Source organism: Engystomops pustulosus, chromosome 6, assembly GCF_040894005.1.
Source record: "Engystomops pustulosus chromosome 6, aEngPut4.maternal, whole genome shotgun sequence".
Classification (NCBI taxonomy): Eukaryota; Metazoa; Chordata; class Amphibia; order Anura; family Leptodactylidae; genus Engystomops; species Engystomops pustulosus.
This window is the reverse complement of record NC_092416.1, coordinates 40,359,020-40,377,315: the sequence shown is the minus strand read 5'-3', so window position 1 is coordinate 40,377,315 and position 18,296 is coordinate 40,359,020. Positions and strand designations below refer to the sequence as shown.

Below are 18,296 nucleotides of genomic sequence, written 5' to 3'. Positions count from 1 at the left end.
CTCATCCCTGCAGAGGAAAGGAGTGTGAGAATGCATGAATATCAGCAGGCCCTGGTGCACAAGCTGAAACAGTATTTCCCTTCTGACAGCGCTAGCGGCAGAGTGCGTAGTTCTGCGGGACAAGTAGCGAGGGAGAGTAGGCGAGCAGGCAGCTTGTCCAGCACTGGCAAGGGTACGCTTTACAAGGCTTTTGCCAGCTTTATGTCACCCCAGCAAGACACTGTCACCTGTCCCCAGTCTCGGCAGAGTAGGGCTGATCTTTACAGAAAGATGGTGAGGGAGTACGTAGCTGACCATACCATCGTCCTAAATGATCACACAGCTCCCTACAACTACTGGGTTTCAAAGCTGGACATGTGGCACGAACTGGCGCTGTACGCCTTGGAGGTTCTTGCCTGCCCTGCCGCTAGCGTCTTGTCCGAGCGGGTTTTCAGTGCAGCTGGTGGCATCATCACCGATAAGCGTACACGCCTGTCGACTGACAGCGCTGACAGGCTGACGCTTATTAAAATGAATAAAGGCTGGATTTCTCAGAATTTCCAATCTCCACCAGGTGAAGGAAGCTCAACCTGAATAATTGATCCACTCCTCCTCCTCCTCATTTTCCTCCTTCTCCTCCTCTTTGTACAGTAAAGCAGAGGAAAATGGCTATTTTTTGACAGGGCCCACTGGCTCTTGCTATAGTACTTCATGCATTTAATTTTTCTGGAGGGCCACCTACCCGGTCCTCTGTTTGAAACAATTTTTGTGAGTGCCACATACAGGCACTCAATCTATTCCATTTTTCTGGAGGGCCACCTACCCGGTCCTCTGTTTTAAAAAATTTTTGGGACTGCCACATACAGGCACTCAATCTATTCCATTTTACTGGAGGGCCACCTACCTGCTCCTCTGGTTTGAAAAATGTTTGGGACTGCCACATACAGGCACTCAATCTATTCCATTTTACTGGAGGGCCACCTACCTGCTCCTCTGGTTTGAAAAATTTTTGGGACTGCCACATACAGGCACTCAATCTATTCCATTTTACTGCAGGGCCACCTACCTGCTCCTCTGGTTTGAAACATTTTTGGGACTGCCACATACAGGCACTCAATCTATTCCATTTTACTGGAGGGCCACCTACCTTCTCCTCTGGTTTGAAAAATGTTTGGGACTGCCACATACAGGCACTCAATCTATTCCATTTTACTGGAGGGCCACCTACCTGCTCCTCTGGTTTGAAAAATTTTTGGGACTGCCACATACAGGCACTCAATCTATTCCATTTTACTGCAGGGCCACCTACCTGCTCCTCTGGTTTGAAACATTTTTGGGACTGCCACATACAGGCACTCAATCTATTCCATTTTACTGGAGGGCCACCTACCTGCTCCTCTGGTTTGAAACATTTTTGGGACTGCCACATACAGGCACTCAATCTATTCCATTTTACTGGAGGGCCACCTACCTGCTCCTCTGGTTTGAAAAATGTTTGGGACTGCCACATACAGGCACTATCCAAATTAAATTGTCTCCATAGCAGCCTCCACACGTTGTCTCCATTGCTACCTCCAAAAGTCGTCCATATAGCTGCCTCCATACATCGTCCCTTTATCAAACGAGGTGTGTCAGGCAGAAATTTGGGTTGTTTTCATGGATTCCACATCAAAGTTGTTAACTTTGTCGCCACCCTGCTGTGTTATCCACAAAATATACTGGCAAACTTTTACCATTTAGGGATATTATTTCAGCGCTTCTTGCGCATCTGTTTACATTCCCCTCACCCGGCATATCCTAAACTTATAAGAACGCTACTACACTTGATCTTATACAAAAGGTTCTTAGAAGTGCTGTTTGGGGAGTAGCCTAGAGACAGGGGCTTGGACTGGCGAAAGCTCGGCTGGCCAGCGGAGCGCCACCGCCATGCACACCAAACATATTCCCGTATAGATCATATACTTATTGACAAGTCATTAATTGACAGAACAACCAACACCTCAATTGGAGATATCAGGTGGTCAGACCACTCCCCAGTCATTATAGAGTTAACAGACGACTTATCTTCCCATAGTGATTACGTATGGAGAGCTAAAACATCAATTATTGCCCACGATAAATACACAGAGAGACTAAAAAGAGCTTTACAAGAATACTTCAAATTTAACACTATTGATAAGCTAAGCCCCTTTTCTGTTTGGATCGCCCACAAGGCTTTCATTGGGGGAGAACTCTCTAAACTTAATATAATCTCTATAAAAGAGAGGGAAAGAGAGGTAAATACAATTCAGAAAAAAATCCATGAATTAGAACTTCAGAATAAAAGGCTCCCCACTACAGAACTCTCTAGGGCACTCATCCACGAGAGGGATCGGCTCCGCAACCTTCTCATACAAAAACATGCTCATAACCACCTAATCTTGAAATCCAAATACTATTCCCAAGGGCAAAAAGCAGGCAAACTATTAGCTCAATCACTTAAAAAACGAGCACAAAAAACTAAAATACCATATGTGATCCACTCTTCTACTGGAGAAAAAGTGTTAGCTCCTAGAGGTATCACTGATACCTTTAAACAGTACTATGAAAAACTGTATAATATAGCTAAAGACCCTGAAACTATAGTACCCTCCCAAGATATGATAGACTCCTTCCTTAAAAAACTAACACTCCCCAAACTCTCACCCGAGCTACTGGAGCAAATTAACTCACCTTTTACACTCGACGAAATCCAAAAAGCTATTTCATCATCCCCTTCAGGAAAAGCCCCAGGACCAGATGGTCTCCCAGTAGACTACTTTAAAAAATTCTCAGATATAATACTCCCCTATATGAAAGATGCCTTTGATTTAGCCTCCAACGCAGGATCCTTCCCCAAAGACATGCTCTCAGCTCTCATTGTTACTATTCCCAAACCCGGCAAACCGCCCACATCTCCAGCTAACTTTAGGCCTATCTCACTTCTCAATTGTGATGTTAAAATATACGCTAAAATCATAGCCAAAAGACTGCAAAATATTATCCCTATATTAATAAAGAACGATCAAGTGGGTTTTGTTGCTGGGAGACAGGCTCCAGATAATACGCGCAGATTAACCACCCTCATGCAAATATGTGAGCGTCGCAACACCCCGGCGACCTTCATGACGGTGGACGCCGAAAAGGCGTTCGACCGCGTAAACTGGTCCTATGCATTCTCGGTACTAAATAAATTTGGCTTTACTGGCCATATTCTCACAGCCATCAAAGCATTATATTCCAATCCCACGGCTAGAGTATATAATAATGGTCTCCTATCAGGTGAGTTCTCATTGTCCAATGGCACTAGGCAAGGATGTCCCTTATCCCCCATCTTTTTCATACTTTCAATAGAGCCATTGGCGGAAATGATCAGAAACCATCCCCAAATTACAGGTATTAAAGTAGGCCCTACCGACCACAAAATTGCATTATTTGCCGATGACATTATATTAATGAATACTAACCCCGACACCACTCTCCCAATAATTTTTAACATAATAGAAGAATATGGTAAAGTCTCTTTTTATAAAATGAACTCCTCTAAATCACAAGTTTTGCCCATAGCTATCCCACATGAACAATTGCAATATCTAAAAAATTTATTCCCATTGGATTGGCAAACAACCTCCATAGCATACCTAGGTATTAAACTAACCTCTCCCTCTCACAAAATCTACGATCTTAACTTCTCTCCCCTCCTAGCCGACATAGACAAAGAATTAAACACTTTCTCCAAAAACATTTTATCTTGGTTTGGCAGAATAGCAACCTACAAAATGTGTATCTTACCGAAATTCCTTTATGTATTTAGAACCATTCCCATTCATTTACCCAAATCATTTTTCACAACCGCCCATTCCCAAATAAGGAAATTTATTTGGCAGGGTAAACGACCCAGAATTGCCTTTCACACGCTCACTAATCATAGATATAGAGGAGGATTGGGGGTACCAAACCTATATCACTATTACACGGCAGCTCTTACTGATCAACTGACACATTGGTGGAGGAATAACCCCGATAAGGCTTGGGTGTCGCTAGAAACACACTTAAACAAAAACTACCCATTGAAGAACAGGCTTATAGCAGGCCTTTGGCAACTACCCGCCGTACCTACATATATCTCGGCTATCTCAGTTTCAGATTGGGCATGGAGGTTGACACTAACAGCCTCTGATTATGACACAAAACCCTATTCACTAAGTGACATCCCTATCTCCCTCCTTGAAAACTACATCCCAGACCTCAGGCTTACTTCCTGGAAGTTGGCTGGTATAACTTCAATTCAAGACCTGGTTACTGATAAGAAACCCCTAACATTTGCAACCTTGAGGGACAAGTTTAATCTCCCAACACAAGAATTTCTCTCCTCTCTCAAAGTAAGAGAATTTCTGGTTGCTAATCTGGCATGTGAGCCGAAAATTTCCACATCACTCTCATATCTCCTAGATAACAAAAAATGCACTATTAGAGGTATCTCTAACATATATAAAGCATTACATTCTAAACCCACCTCAACTAAGCTTCCTAACATGATAAGTTGGGAGAAAGAGTTAGGGAAATCTTTCAAATTAACTCAATGGCACAAAGCTTTTTCTTTCACTCATTCCACATTCCGTAGCACAACGTTCCAAGAAGCAATAATCAAAACACAAATGAGGTGGTATTTCTCTCCAGCCAGATTAGCTCTTATCTTTCCCTCCACCTCCTCGATGTGTTGGAGGGGGTGTGGAGCCAAGGGTACTACTTTGCACATATTATGGGACTGCCCAGTTATTGCCCCCCTGTGGCACAAAGTTTTTGAAATCATTAGCAAATTGTTTGAATACCAATTCCAACCAACGCCGCAACTAGCTTTATTATTGTTGGACATAGAGTCTTTGAAAATACCCCACAGAATAGTGGTTGCGCACTTACTAATGGCGACAAAGCTGATCATTACCAGGTACTGGAAAAATCCTAACCCACCTCCAATCAAAGAGATTATCACTCTTATCAACTCCACCTGTACATTTGAAAAGATCTTAGCGTTACAACAAAATAAATATAAAAAATATGCAGAAGCTTGGCAAATATGGCTAATTAGCCCCTTATGCACCACCTCTAAGTGATACCTGGGCATCATATGAAACCTAACCCTGCACTTCTTGGTCACTATGTATGTACTAATGTTTCCCCTGTTGTTAAGGTTGACGTTATAATGTTGTGGTATAATATGTATTAGCATAAACTTACCAAACAAGATGCTGTGTCTTCTACAACCCAGGAACCTGCGTATCAAGGGGACTCTCACAATGTACTACTGCTAAAGCCCCCTTGTTAACCTGGACAATATGCACACCTCTCATGGATCTCCCAGCTCAGATTGTGATTCAGACCTAACATTCTATCACTTGCAATGATGTGTACAATAGCGACTACTCATTGTTAACAAGCACAGCTGAACTGTTCAACAAATGTACCAATTTCATATCTGTCATTGTATTTTGTTTTACTCAATAAAAATGTTTTATAAAAAAAAAAAAAAAAAAAAAAAAAAAAAACAAAATAAACAAATATCAGCAATGTAAAAAAAAAAAAGAATATTTAATGGTCAAGCCATTCTTCTTAGGGAATAGAAACAAATATAATAAATGGAATTGCTGTCGCTTGAACCACTCAGCCGTCATCTTATATACCAGGTCCAGGGTGAATGGGACTGCAGAGAAGTCTGGTGCCTGTTGGTTGCTGGATAACAGATGGGAGGACGACACAGGACGGGTTAGTAGAAGAGTTAAAACTTCATGCAGTTAATGAGTGTTATAGGCTTGCCTAAAGAAATGGGTTTTAAGAGCACGTTTGAAACTTTGGAGGTTAGGTATTAGTCTGATAGTCCGGGGCAGAGCATTCCATAGAATTGGTGCAGCTCTAGAGAAGTCTTGGAGACGCGAGTGGGAGGTCCGCACTAGGGTAGAGGTTAATCTAAGATCACTGGCGGATCTAAGAGCACGGGTTGGGCGATAGACTGAGATAAGAGAGGAGAGGTAGGGGGGTGCAGCATTATACAGAGCTTTATGGATGAGGGTTATTATTATTTTAAACTGTATTCGAAAGGAGACTGGCAGCCAGTGCAGCGACTGGCATGAACTGTAAGCATACATGGTCCCCTTATCAAACGAGCTGTGTCAGGCAGAATTTTGGGTTGTTTTCATGGCTTCCATGTTAACTTTGTCGCCACCCTGCTGTGTAATCCACAAAATATACTGGCAAACTTTTATCATGTACCGATATTATTTGAGCGCTTCTTGCTCACCTCCTTTGGTTCCTCTCTGACACCCATTGGTTTGAAGCCTGAGTCCAATTAGGGTATGTCGCCATGCCACTCTCTAGCCTGCTGCCGCTGCCTCTGCATGCCGTCCCCTATAGTGTCAGGGTCAATTATTGGATGTTTTAGATGCTATCTAGCTTCATTCTGTCACTCTGTCATGGCCATGCTGTTGCCCATAATTTTGGCATAATGGTGCGATTAGGCAGCCTCAGAGGCATCCATGCATGCTGCCCCTGCTGTTTCCTGTCCATTTCCGTGGTGTTTCCATCCTTTTCTGAGGTTCCCAGGTGTTTGGCCAAGCTTCCCTGTGCAGAGCCTTGGTCCCCTTGAAAAATGCTCGAGTCTCCCATTGACTTCAATGGGGTTCGTTATTCGAGACGAGCACTCGAGCATCGGGAAAAGTTCGTCTCGAATAACGAGTACCCGAGCATTTTAGTGTTCGCTCATCTCTATTCACAACGTGTTTCGGCTCCGGTCAGGAGCCTTCGTTATGTATTGCACCTGACGAAGGCTCCTGTCCGAAGCCGAAATGCGTTGTGAACTGAATAAATTATCAAGCTTTTTAACAAACGAGTTTGCAACTTTCTTGGACACAGCGCCAATATATACAAAAGTTCTACCTTTTTGTCATACATACCCCTGTATGTCCGCCATCCTGGGTTGGCGGTCCGACTTCTCCTGGCTAGCAGCGTTCATCCCTCATCATTTAAGACAGTTCAAAATCCAATACGCCTACAATCTAATTACATAAGGTGACAGTCACTCTTTCTGAGCACCACCCGTTCTATTATTGAATTATGAATTTTTGCACTTGTTCTCCTTTTCTCTGCCTATCCATTTATATGACTCTATAGTTTCCTCAAAATCATTTCCCCAGTTTCTACATACAACTGTGTAAATAACTTCCAACAAAGCCCAATTTTATTATCAATGTCCTTTTTGCATTGCCCTAGGATAAAGGTTTACTGAGAAAAGATGTCTTGATTTTGGGTCAGAACACCACTCTTTTGCTTATTTTACAAAAAACAATTATATCCTGTTGGAAATCTTATTATAGTCATCAGATTGTGGCAGGTGTAGTAAAAGGTAACACAATGATGCAATACAGTGCCTGGCTTACACCAAGCTTGGATCCCATTCACATTTCTGTAATTTCTCCTGTTTTTGCATCAGATATTGTGAGCCAAGCTTCTAACACTTTCTTATAGTAAGCATTGCAGAGAGCTGTCTTATTCGTTGGGGTAGGTCAATCTTTTCTTCTTTTTAGGGTTTATAATTTTGGTTACATTGATCTGCACAGGTGTGTATAGATATGACAGAAAAGAAAAGGAATAATATCAGAACATTTTATATTGTTATGAACTGAAAAGTGGAAATTGTCCTGCTTCACTTTGTGCCGTGTTCTTTTACTGGGATTATGGTAATTAATGTAATTGCAGGCAGCATGTTATAGAGCAGGAGGAGCTGAGAAGACTGTACATAATCTCCTATTTTCAGGCAGCATGTTACAGAGCAGGAGGAGCTGAGAAGATTGGGCATACTATCCTATCTGCAGGTCTCAGATAATTGGAGGACAGGACAAGTTGAGCAAATTGTAGAACATGTTATAGAGCAATGTGCATTGAAGGCTGCATTGCGAAGATCAGAGGGAGCGAAGCATGTTGTCCATTGTGTCCTATTTAAAGGCAGAATGGAGTAATTTCGGAAAAGGTATTATATAGTGTATTATTTACAGGCAAAATATTATAGAACAGGAGGAGCTAAGCCGATGGCACAGAGTCCTATCTGCAGGCAACATGTTGGACAAAGTGTCCTATATGCAGGCATCTAGTTATAGAGTAGGAGAAGCTGAGCAGATGATACACTGTTCTATCTCCAGTTAGCAGGTTGTACATAGTGCCTTATCCGCAGGTAGCAGGTTGTACATAGCGCCCTGTCTGCAGGTAGCAGGTTGTACATAATGCCCTATCTGCAGGTAGCAGGTTATACATAACGCCCTATCTGCAGGTAGCAGGTTGTACATAGTGCCCTATCTGCAGGTAGCAGGTTGTACATAGTGCCCTTTCTGCAGGTAGCAGGTTGTACATAGTGCCCTTTCTGCAGGTAGCAGGTTGTACATAGTGTCCTATCTGCAGGTAGCAGGTTGTACATAGTGCCCTATCTGCAGGTAGCAGGTAGTACATCGTGCCCTATCTGCAGGTAGCAGGTTGTGCATAGTGTCCTATCTGCAGGTAGCAGGTTGTACATAGTGTTCTATCTGCAGACATCGAGTAATAGGAGCTGAGTGTATTATATATAGTTGCCTAACTGCAGGCATATATGTATTTAGTATAGAATCAGTATAAATCAGCATATTCAGTTCTTTGTCAATTGTCTGTGTTTTTCTTTCTTTGCTGAGAAGTCAGGTAGGAGGGGAAATGAAAAAAGAAGAGCACAAATTAAGAGACAAACACATAAGTACGGAGCAGGAGGAAGTAGTAATCTTGTATCTTACTCCATTACATTTGCTATTCCACATGAATAATTTTCATTAGTTCAGAATCTCTTAGCTCCGCAAAGTATATTCCATGTAATCAAACAGTATTAGGGCAGATTTACTTACCCGGTCCAGTCGCGATACAGCGGCACGTTCTACGACGCTGATTCAGGTTCTGCCGGGATTCACTAAGGTCGTGCGCCCGATGGCACACATTTGTCACACATTTGTGACCCAAATTTTTTTTACATTCCGCGTTTTTTCCTTTTCGATTTCTGTCACGTGAAAGGCGCCGCCGATACGCTACAATCCGATAGCGTGCGCCAAAATCCTGAGGCAATTCGGCGCAAATCGGAAAAATTCGGGAAACCCGGCGGAAAAGTGAGTAAGGTTACCAATCTTTGCTAGTGATATTATCCCCAAACTGACGGACTATGTAGTGGCAATCCTATTAAATGGCTCTTGTTTGTTTACAACCAGGTCTATTTCTGGAGTATCTAAGATCATGGCCACTGCTATAACCCCACAGCAAACCTACATTGATGATTTTGACCCAAAAGATTACTTTCAGACGTCTTTTGCAGCAGGGGAAGGGATGTTTTTAGGAGAATGGACTGAATTTGCTTTACAAAATCTACATGAAACTTTCATTAAGGGTAAGAAATTCTGTTGTTTTAATTCACTGAAATGGTTCAGTTCTCCCATTTATAGTATAATCAGTACTCAGATCATGGATAGTAGCAGCTCCTTAGACATTTCTGGGATATCCGCCTCTGGGATCTGAATCAGGAGGCCACGCAAACAAAGCTAGCTTCATTACCTTCTAATGACCTGACAGGCCCTTAGCAGTAAATGGAGAACAGTGTTCAAAACATGTCAGGTGTCAATTATATGATCTTTGACTCAGACTTCTGACCGTGTCCTAATGGACATATTAATGGAGAGAGCTGTTCATATGCAGCCAATAATTATTCAATAATAGCAGGGATAACGTTGAGGCTAGCAATCTCCATTCTTGATGAGGTGATTTGATAGACAAATCCTCCAGAACAGGACTTTCCAAATCCAAATTTTGCTAATACATATGTTTTTACATCACTTTTTTAATGTTATTTCATAAATTTAAAGGTGATGTGCAAGGTAATACACTGCTTGATTTTGGCACCGGATCCTCTGGTTACCATCTCCTTTCTGCTTGTGAAGTGTTTGATAACATTATTACCTCGGATTTCCTGGAGCAGAATCGGGCTGAATTCCAAAAATGGCTAAAGAAGGATCCAGACGCATTTGACTGGTCTCACATTATTAAACGAGTATGTGAGATAGAGGGAAACAGGTATTCTATTTCAAGTTTACACCAACTTCATACATATTATTTACTGTTTTGCTAAACATTGCGGGTCCACGGTACACAAACCTTTAACACCCATCATCCGTACTGGTAATTGCTGGTAAAAGCTTACTTTAATTTATGATATGTATCCCCAACCCATAGTATAAGGGATAAATATCATTTTGAAGGGCGCTGTTAAATTACCCCCCCCCCCCCCCCACACACACACACACACACACGCACGCACACGCACAGTCAGCAGAAAACTTAGAATCTAAAGTTCCTCTTATTTGATTTACATCCTGTTAATTGACAGCTAGTCCACTTGAAGTCAATGAATCACAAGAAGGAAATCTATCCTGTACTCCTTTGACTTCTGTGGGACTTATATACATTGCAGTCAAAACCCAGAAGTGTAAGATGATGGGAACTTGTGGGGTTCAACAGCAAAGACCCTTGGAGTCTTAAATTGATCCGCAAAGCTGTGACACAACCACTTTAAAGCAATTATGACAATAGTTGTATAATTTAAAGAAATACAAATAACTTCACGTTTGAGATATTTCATGGCCCTCCTTCATTTCATCTGCAACAGCCTAACAGTCAATTTCGTACAGTTGACTTGATGGCTACTAGACATAAACCATGTAGCTGCCACTGTAGAGAAAATATTGGGGCAGATATACTTACCCGGTCCTGTCGCGATCCCTGAGGTGCGTTCTCCGACGAGGATGAAGTCCGGCATGATTCTTCAAGATCGTGCTTCCATTTTCCTGCATGTGTCGCTTCCCCGCTGAGGTCCGCCGGAGTCCATCTTCTTCTTCCCGGTGCATGTGAGTGCATTGTCTTGTGACACAATTTGAATTGTAAATCCCGCGCTTAGTCCGAATCAGTCGGGTTGTCTGTCGCCACGCCCCTGATTTGTGGCGCATACAAGTAGGCGCGATTGTGCCAAAATCCGATCATGTGCGGCAAAAACCCCACTTAAATGCGGCGCAATTCTGAAATAGTCGGGAAACCCGACGAAAATACTCCGTGCGTACTCTTAGTAAATGGGTCACATTGTGTTTCATGGTGGCCAGTTCCATTCAAACGCATGGTTATTCCCATGGTGGGAATGAATTCAATTTAAAACCTGCTGTCCATATGCCATAATGAAAAAAAAACTCCTTTTATTTTAATATTTTGATCCAATTTGAGCAATTATTTCTCTATAAAATGTATAAATTATTTCTGTTCTTCTATGTTTAAAGGGATGATTGTGATAAAAAGGCCGAGAAGCTCCGCAGTAAAGTGAAAGAGGTCCTCAAATGTGATGCTCTGAAAAGAAACCCATTTGATCCCGTCATTGTGCCACCAGTCGACTGTCTCTTGTCTTGCTTCTGTCTTGAAGCTCCATGTAGAGACATAAAGTCATATTGTAATGTTCTTAAAAACTTCCAGGACTTGTTAAAACCTGGAGGACACCTATTGATTTTGAGTACTCTGAATGCTACATTTTATCATGCTGGTAAAAAGCGTTTTAATGTAATGACTTCAAGAAAGGAGGATCTGGAGAATGCTTTCAAAGAAGCTGGTTACCATATTGAAAAAGCTGTGTATGCTCCGCGTACTGATAAATCAAGGATGGATGTTGCTGATTATGATGGAAAGTATTTTATTTGTGCCTGTAAACCTAAGTAAGAGCAAGTTCTTGCATCTCCTTTCATCTCTTAAAGCCATTGCTATTGTATGTATCTGCATGTTTCTATTGGAAATATGTATTCTAAAATTCAGGTCAATGAGTAAATGGAGGTTGGGTTGAGACTGAAAACCTAAAGACTACCTATGGATTAATTCACCATAAAAAAGAATGCCACATTTGTCAACATTATCAATTAAAGAGCACATATATGGAAGTCATCTAATCTGCTACTGTCTATGTAATACAATGTTTAGACTATTGCTGTTAAATATTAAGGATCTACAATATTCTAATTTAGGCCTGAATATTGACTGAAGAGTTTATCAAGTAACAACAGTGCTACAGCATGGTCCATAAGATACAAATGTGATGCAAATGGAGAGTAAGTGTGTAATACTAATAAGTGTAATTCAGGACCATATACGGCCAGCACTGGTGTTGTATGTACGTTCTTGACTTATATCAAGATGGTGACAAGAGTTAGGGCTGACCACATAAAGGCTTCTTTTGTTAACCAGGGAATTTTCCTAGGGTTACCATATATGGATGTGAACAAGTTGAGAGGATGAATTTGGCTTAAAATGTAACTCTATAGGAGTGCAGACTTTAGAAAAGGATCCTCTTCAAGGGGGATGGGGAAGCATTTGCTTTACAGACACCAAGCTCACACACATATGGAGGAAACTTAAGAACACACTAGATGTGGATGAAGACATGGAAAAAGGAAGACCAACAGAAGAAGGTGAAACCTCCCGACCTACACTAGAACATAATCTCAACAAAGACTGACTGACATGATAAATTTAACTTTTTAGAAGTCTTTTTTGGGAAGAATATATCAAAGGACACTGAAAAGAATTTTAAAATTCCATAAAGATATTTAAAGGGCAACTACCACCAGGATGAAATACGGTATGCAAATCAGAGGCTCCAAGCACCATTAACATCTATACAGCCCGGAGCCCCTCAGGCTCATTTTTCATACAGTCCTTCATTCTGATGGTAGATGCCCTTTAACAATTGCATACTTGGATGAGAAGTAATTGGTAGGTTTGGATCTTTGAACTCACTGGGAAGATTTTTTGTGCATTCTTTTCTGTGGCTTTGTTCACTGGCAGAAAAAAGAAGCATCTTGCCTTATATTCTTGGCAGATTTCAATTAAAATCTAAGGAACATTGTTAAAAATTTACAAGAAAAAGTCTGGGGATAAATTGAGACACAGAAGATTTTCTTGAGGAAAATTCTAGTCAAGAAAATGGAAATTCCATCAGCCATAATGTTCCTCAAAGAGTAGGCAATAGTTATGGAGCCCCCAGACCCAAAAACAGCACAGACCCCCAGAATCCAAACAGTCATGCAGCCAATAGTCATGCCGCACCTAGAATCCAAATAGTAGAGGCTAGAAGAGTATTTCAACCTATAGTAAAGATGAAATTTATTTCCACCAGGTAGTCAAAAGGACGCTCTGCCTCTAGCTCCGTGGCATACTGAAAGGGTGTCTCGAGGTCATCTTCAACATCTTCCTACATTCCCCTTGCTCTTCCTGTTCCTCTCCTGTTGCTTGGGTTGATATAACACAAATTTCTGCCTTAAACCAATGTTTGTTCAAGTCCTACATGTTGTCATCATTCTCCTCCAGTGGCAATTCAACCTCAATGCTCTGTATCCCCCAGCCAGGATGTGTAGCAGTGAAATTACCTTATTTACGCCACAGTCCTGGCAACTGACAAATAAAAGGGGTGCAGCAAATTGCGGGTGTCATGCATCATCTGCCAATGGTTGATGTCAACGCTACATGCAGGTCTGTCTGCATCATCACAAAATCATATAAACTTTCCAATATATGTAGGGTGGAGTTCCACCTTGTGTACACCTAGTACAGTGATGGCATACTTTTTAGAGACCGAGTGCCCAAACTACAACCAAAATACACTTATTTACCGGGAGTCCACCAATACAGTTGATAGAAGGAGGGCAAATGCAGACTATCATTGTCACTTCTCTCCAGGGTCTCTCTGAGCAGGAAGAATGGTGGGTCCAGTAGGATTACCTCCAAAGATAATGCTCTTCTTTCAACACCACCTCCCTTTTCAAGCAGTTCCAAACTGGTAATGAAGTGTCGCTATAAAATAGCGCTGAGAGCAACATCTAGGCAAGTTGCCTACGACTGCAAGAAGATTTGATGGATTTGGTCCTGTTTGGAAAACTCTGTCCTGGGGTGAAGGCCTGAGTGCCCACAGAAAGGGCTCTGAGTGCCACCACTGGCACCCGTGCCATAGGTTCGCCACCACTGACCTAGTATATGAGCTGACATAAGGGAACACCATTCTGACTCTGCAGATCAAGGTCATTTTGAAGATGTTCTGCAGTTTGGAGGATGCAGGGGGCCCAGATAAAATATTATTTCACAGGCAATTGCACCCCAACAAGTAATGCTGTGTAAATCAAACAAACAGAAATGGAAGATGCCCTTAATATAATTTTATTCCACAAACAATTGAAACCAGCCCGGTAATGCAATGTAGTTCACACTAAAGGAGAAGGTGACCTTCATTATAATAATTTTCCACAAGCAATTTCAGCCAGCAAGACAATGCAGTGAATTTCACACTAACCAAAGCGACCTCAATAAAATGTTATTTCAAAATAACTAAACTAAACTGGTAACCCCAACAAATAATATGGAAGATGCAAAAACTAGGTCAGGTGCAAGATGATAGAAATTTACAGGAACAGGGCAAATAAAGTCAAATAACCCAACAAATTAAGTTTGTCTTGACAAACTAAGTGTTGGCTCAAACCCAGTATTGTTAGCCACAAGACTATCCCTTCCCATCTCTCCACTTTCCCTACAGACTGCGCTGTCCCTTCATACAACATATCTCTCTATTCTCAGCCAGTGAGCAGATGGCGGACATGTCATGTTATCAAGCATTCGTAATCACTCATGTGACATCACTGGAGGTAGGTAGCTGCTGAATTGCACATCTTGACATGTAATATAGTCTTCCCAGGAGTCCATTTCTGCATTCAACCTTGTGTCAGAAATAATTTTAGGAAAAACTGTGTTTAAACAAATCAACAAGAAATCTGCATTCGTGACAAATAAATCTTTCCAGAAATTCTGAATAAATTACACTTCACTCATCTCTAGCTACAAGTCACTCCCCAAACAGTTTATTTCTCTTTTGGCCAGTTTACTGATTTATAAAGGAGATGAGATCAGGATTAGTAAATGTCCTGTCTACATGCCTGGATGGCGGCCATATTATGTAAATCCACCCAGTGTAAAGCTCAGGACATGTGAGGTGGTTGCTCTTTTTCTGGTTATGTTTTAGCTGTAAAACCTTCGCCTTCACCTAACTTTGTATTAATATTGATTTTAGCTTTAGTATGGAGAGACAGAAGTGCTGAATGACCTCAGTGGTACCAACATCCTTGCTCCACTCCATTCCATATTTCCAATCTACAAATGTTATCTGCCAAAATGTAGTTTCCTTGTTTTCCCTTTCACTACAAACTGTCTATCACGTCTGATTAATGGGTTATTGGGAAAATTACACGTCACTCAATGTTTCGAAGTATATGGGTGCACAAGTAGGTTACTACACCATATATATAGAGAAAAGATAACTTGGCACTCCTTATAGGTCAAAAATTGAGTGCTCATTTCTCCAGCGGGAGCACCCGCTTTTCCTCCTTTCCACCTGCGCTTTAGCGGTCATAGCACCGCATCTCAACTCCATTTCCACATACCTTGCAATCCGTGCCTGACGAAGGTCTAATTTTATAAGACCGAAACGTTGCAAAATAATAATTTTTGTTGGATTGCTATACTGTTTATTCTGGATTAAATAAATTCTCCTCAATTTTATAAGGAGTGCCAAGTTATCTTTTCTCTGATTAATGGGTTAAGCCATTCACACTAACCAGTGCTACATCTGTATATAGTGCCAACCATTGGTGAACACTGTATCCCCATCCTTAGAACACAGATACATTTAAAAACTAATTTATACTGAAGTGCGGTAAGACAGAAAGATATTAGTAGAAAAAATGCACCTTGGATTGCTATGAAAGGTGCAATGTCTAGTCTTGTTTATGTGTCTGTAGTATAGACAGATGTGTATACACATACAACCTCTGCAGGCAATCATTAGCCTGAGCTGTATCATTTAGTAAACCACCACAACAGCCAAGTATGATTGTACATGTATATACATATATCTCCACCCTCAAAAAGAAAATTTCATATTGATACACTAATGTAAAGTTTTGGAAATTAATCAGGCATTTGCTTAATTGAGATAGCCACAGATGACAATTCTCCTGTGGATCATATGATACTAGCCGTTGACATCACGTTCAGGTTCATTTACAGGGTCGTGGCACACGAGTAGCAGCAGTGACCACTAGCTTGGGGCTGCTACCGAAGAAGCTAAATTTCGCAATTCAAATTTGAAAAATAATAATTGCCAACCTAGTGGAAATTGGAGAACTAAGATTATAATTTCCAGGAATCATTTCTACAGTCGTTTAAAGAGGACCTGTCACCTAAAATTTGAACAAACGCCGCAGTGTTAGAAGGATAGCGTTACCGGAAACCTCCGGTAACCCTATCTAACACTGCGGCGGGGTACAATGTAATCATCGGACCGCTTGCAAAGTGGTCCAATGTATTCATGTGGGGGTGGGGCGTGGTTAGGGGCGGTGACTGCCACATGACGCGCGCCAGTCACCGCCGGCCTATGGAGCAAGCGAGGCGGTCCGGGGAAGAGGCAGCGCCTCGGACCGCCCCCTCATGAATACGTCGGACAGCTTTGCAAGCGGTCCGATGATTACACTGTACTCCACCGCAGTGTTAGATAGCGTTACCGGCGTTTGTTTAAGCACTAGGAGCTGCTTACTTTAGTAAGCAGCTCCTAGTGCAATAAATTTTGGGTGACAGGTCCTCTTTAAGAGATGAATGTGCTCGAAAGTGTCCAAACCCACCATGCATGATGATGAGTTTTTGGGTTTTCTTCTGAGATCTGAAAACTGTTTTATCTACCCTCTCGATAATCTGTATGATCAAAAAAGGATAGAAAGGGAAACATGTCTTTGGAGCAGTAGTGACCACCAGATTTAAAGCTATACAGATCATTAACCAACATAGTAGACTCCTCAGGAAATCAAAGTGTCCAGTGTCATAACAGTAGACCAACAGAGAAAAATATATTAAACTCTAGATCACCGATAGGACTCCCCTCACTTCTACCTATGGAAGTAGCTATGGAATAAATTATCAATGTACTCTAGGTCTAGTACATTAGTTAATTTGAGATATTGGGGCATATTTACCTACATTCCTGCTGGAGTTCACCAAATGATAATGCACTCTGCCGCGTTTCACAAAAGATTGTGCGCCCGATATCCTGCAAGTGTCGCTTCCCCGCTCTGGTTCGACAGAATTCAACCTTCTTTTTAGTGGTGCATGTAAGTACTTGGGCTTGCAACACAATTCGAGCTCAGTCCGAATCAGTCAGATCATCTGGTGGTACGCCCCCTAAAGGGTCGTATACGCCTAAAGCCCAGTGCAGACACTTAAATACCTGTGCAAGCGGTGCAATACCTGAAAAAGGTGCCCAATCCGAAGAAAGTGAGCAGCGCGACCCTTAGTAAAAGAGCCCCATTGTCTTGAAAGGATGCTTATCCTGTGAGACACAGAAACAGACGTGTCCAGCTAAGAGGAAAGTTAAGAACGGACACATTTGTAACTAGTACACACTGGGGGTCATTTACTAAGGGCCCGATTTGCTTTTTCCGACGTGTTACCCGAAAATTTCCGATTTGCGCCGATTTTCCCTGCATTGCCCCGGGTTTTTGGCGCATGCAATCGGATTGTGCCGCATCGGTTCTGGCATGCACGCGACGGAAATCGGGGGGCCCGACAAATTCGGAAAAACCACCGCATTTTAAAAAAAAAATTGGTCGCACGCGCCATACTTACATGCACCAAGAAGAGATCAGTGAACTCCGATGCAACTCGGCGGACCTTGGCGCAGCAGCGACACAAGGTGGACATCGGGTGCAGGACCTTCATGAATCGCCGGAAGACCCGAACGCTCGTCCGAGAAGCCGCCACTGGAACGCGAATGGACCGGGTAAGTAAATGTGCCCCAGTGTTCCTATTCTATATATAATGATAGTTTGAGACATGTACACATAAAGGAAAAACAAAAATTTTTAGAATAGTAAATGTACTTGGAATGTAGTGTTGACACATTAACTAAATTAACTTACTAAATAGGGTGTATTCAGTGCCAAAGCCTACAAGGCATACATCCCTGCCAACAGAAAAAGAAAAGCCAAAATAGTTTCAAATGCGATGAATTCGATGACAAGGTTAATGTGCTTAAAAAATTGATGAAAAAAATCATGATGAATATTTAATAAACCAGTAAAATTTCATTGGATAGATGATACAATCCTGCGTGGACATAGTGTTTAAATATG

At 41.8% G+C, this 18,296-nt stretch overlaps 1 protein-coding gene across 4 annotated transcripts in view; it reads left to right on the top strand.

Moving 5' to 3' along the window:
• The window catches only part of LOC140065662 (nicotinamide N-methyltransferase-like), a 28,388-nt gene extending 16,370 nt beyond the window's left edge, over positions 1–12,018 (top strand). For 3 of the 4 annotated variants that reach the window (XM_072113242.1, XM_072113245.1, XM_072113243.1), the window contains exons 2-4: positions 9,264–9,439; positions 9,912–10,119; positions 11,370–12,018. In XM_072113242.1, the coding sequence (XP_071969343.1) occupies positions 9,264–9,439; positions 9,912–10,119; positions 11,370–11,799 (814 nt within the window). In that variant the 3' untranslated portion in view covers positions 11,800–12,018. Of the gene's footprint in view, positions 1–7,455; positions 7,549–9,263; positions 9,440–9,911; positions 10,120–11,369 lie in introns of those variants that run through there. The other variant, XM_072113244.1, reaches the window with a different exon arrangement.
• Positions 12,019–18,296: the final 6,278 nt, after the last annotated feature.